At 40.5% G+C, this 1,147-nt stretch overlaps 1 protein-coding gene across 1 annotated transcript in view; it reads right to left on the bottom strand.

Moving 5' to 3' along the window:
* LOC116074577 (olfactory receptor 14J1-like) overlaps nt 1–779 on the bottom strand; it is a 9,776-nt gene extending 8,997 nt beyond the window's left edge. The window contains exon 1 of the mRNA XM_031347238.1: nt 51–779. Within this exon, the coding sequence (XP_031203098.1) occupies nt 51–758 (708 nt within the window). The 5' untranslated portion in view covers nt 759–779. The remainder of the gene's footprint in view (nt 1–50) is intronic.
* Between the last annotated feature and the right edge of the window lie 368 nt (nt 780–1,147).

Genomic DNA, 1,147 nt, shown 5'->3' with positions numbered 1-1,147 from the left:
GAAAGAAAAAATGAAACAACGAAGAGATGGGGCAGGCAGGTGGAGAAGACCTTAGATCGGCCTTCAGCGGAGGGCATCTTGAGAACTGCAGAGAATATCTGGCCATAGGAGAAGGCTATCCCCATAAAGCAGGCAAAAGCCATTACAGATAGGAAAGTAGACACTTCCAGTACTTCAAAGTAATCATTAGAGCAGGAGAGCTTGAGCAACTGGGGGATATCACAGAAGAACTGGTGAATTATTCTGTCCCCACAGAATCTGATAGACATAGTACTTGCTGTGTATAAAGTTCCTGAGATGCCTCCACTTATCCACACAGCAGCCACAGCCCAAGTGCACTTTCTGGAACTCATGATGACTTCATAGTGCAGTGGGAGGCAGACGGCCACATAGCGATCATAAGACATCACTGTGAGAATGGCCAGCTCACTCCAGGCCAAAGCTGCGAAGAAAAAAATCTGCAGCATGCACTGTTCATATGAAATGTAGCCACTTCCTCCCAATGAACTGTCAACATACTGGGGAACTGTGACAGAGAGGGATGAGAGGTCCAGAATGGAAAGGTGCTTCAGAAAGTAATACATTGGAGACTGGAGCTGTGGGGCCAGTGTTGTGATGGTGATAATGATGAAGTTCCCTGCTGAGCTGAATAGGTATGTCACCAGGAAGAGCAAAGCATGCAAGATCTGCAGCTCATGGTTGTCAGAGAACCCCTTGAGGAGGAATCCATTCATTGTGGTTATGTTTCTTGTAGTCATTTTGAGAATAACTTTGTGGTAACAGCTAGAAAATAAAAATATTTATGAGATGCAATTATATATATATATAAATGTATATCTATAACATATAGTATATATATAAGAAATTATACACAAATGCCCTGTTTTTCTATTATAGTAGCTAATGTTTAAGAAACTGTAGTGTATTAAACTTGAAAACTGGATGAATATACCTTCAATGCTGCAAATCTTCAGATAAAACAGTTCTGTGATGAAGTTTAGATTTTTGATTCGTAAGCAGTAATTAGAGGTGAGTACGAGCGTCAACAACTCACCTTTACTGTCATTGAATATTGTTTTGCTTTTTCTAAAATCATTTCAATTTCCACCAGGGAAACCCATGACTTTCAAGTCACAATGGAAATACA

Source organism: Mastomys coucha, unplaced genomic scaffold (genome assembly GCF_008632895.1).
Source record: "Mastomys coucha isolate ucsf_1 unplaced genomic scaffold, UCSF_Mcou_1 pScaffold3, whole genome shotgun sequence".
NCBI classification, from domain to species: Eukaryota; Metazoa; Chordata; class Mammalia; order Rodentia; family Muridae; genus Mastomys; species Mastomys coucha.
The sequence above is the reverse complement of the archived record's forward strand: the minus strand, read 5'-3'. Positions and strand labels throughout refer to the sequence as shown.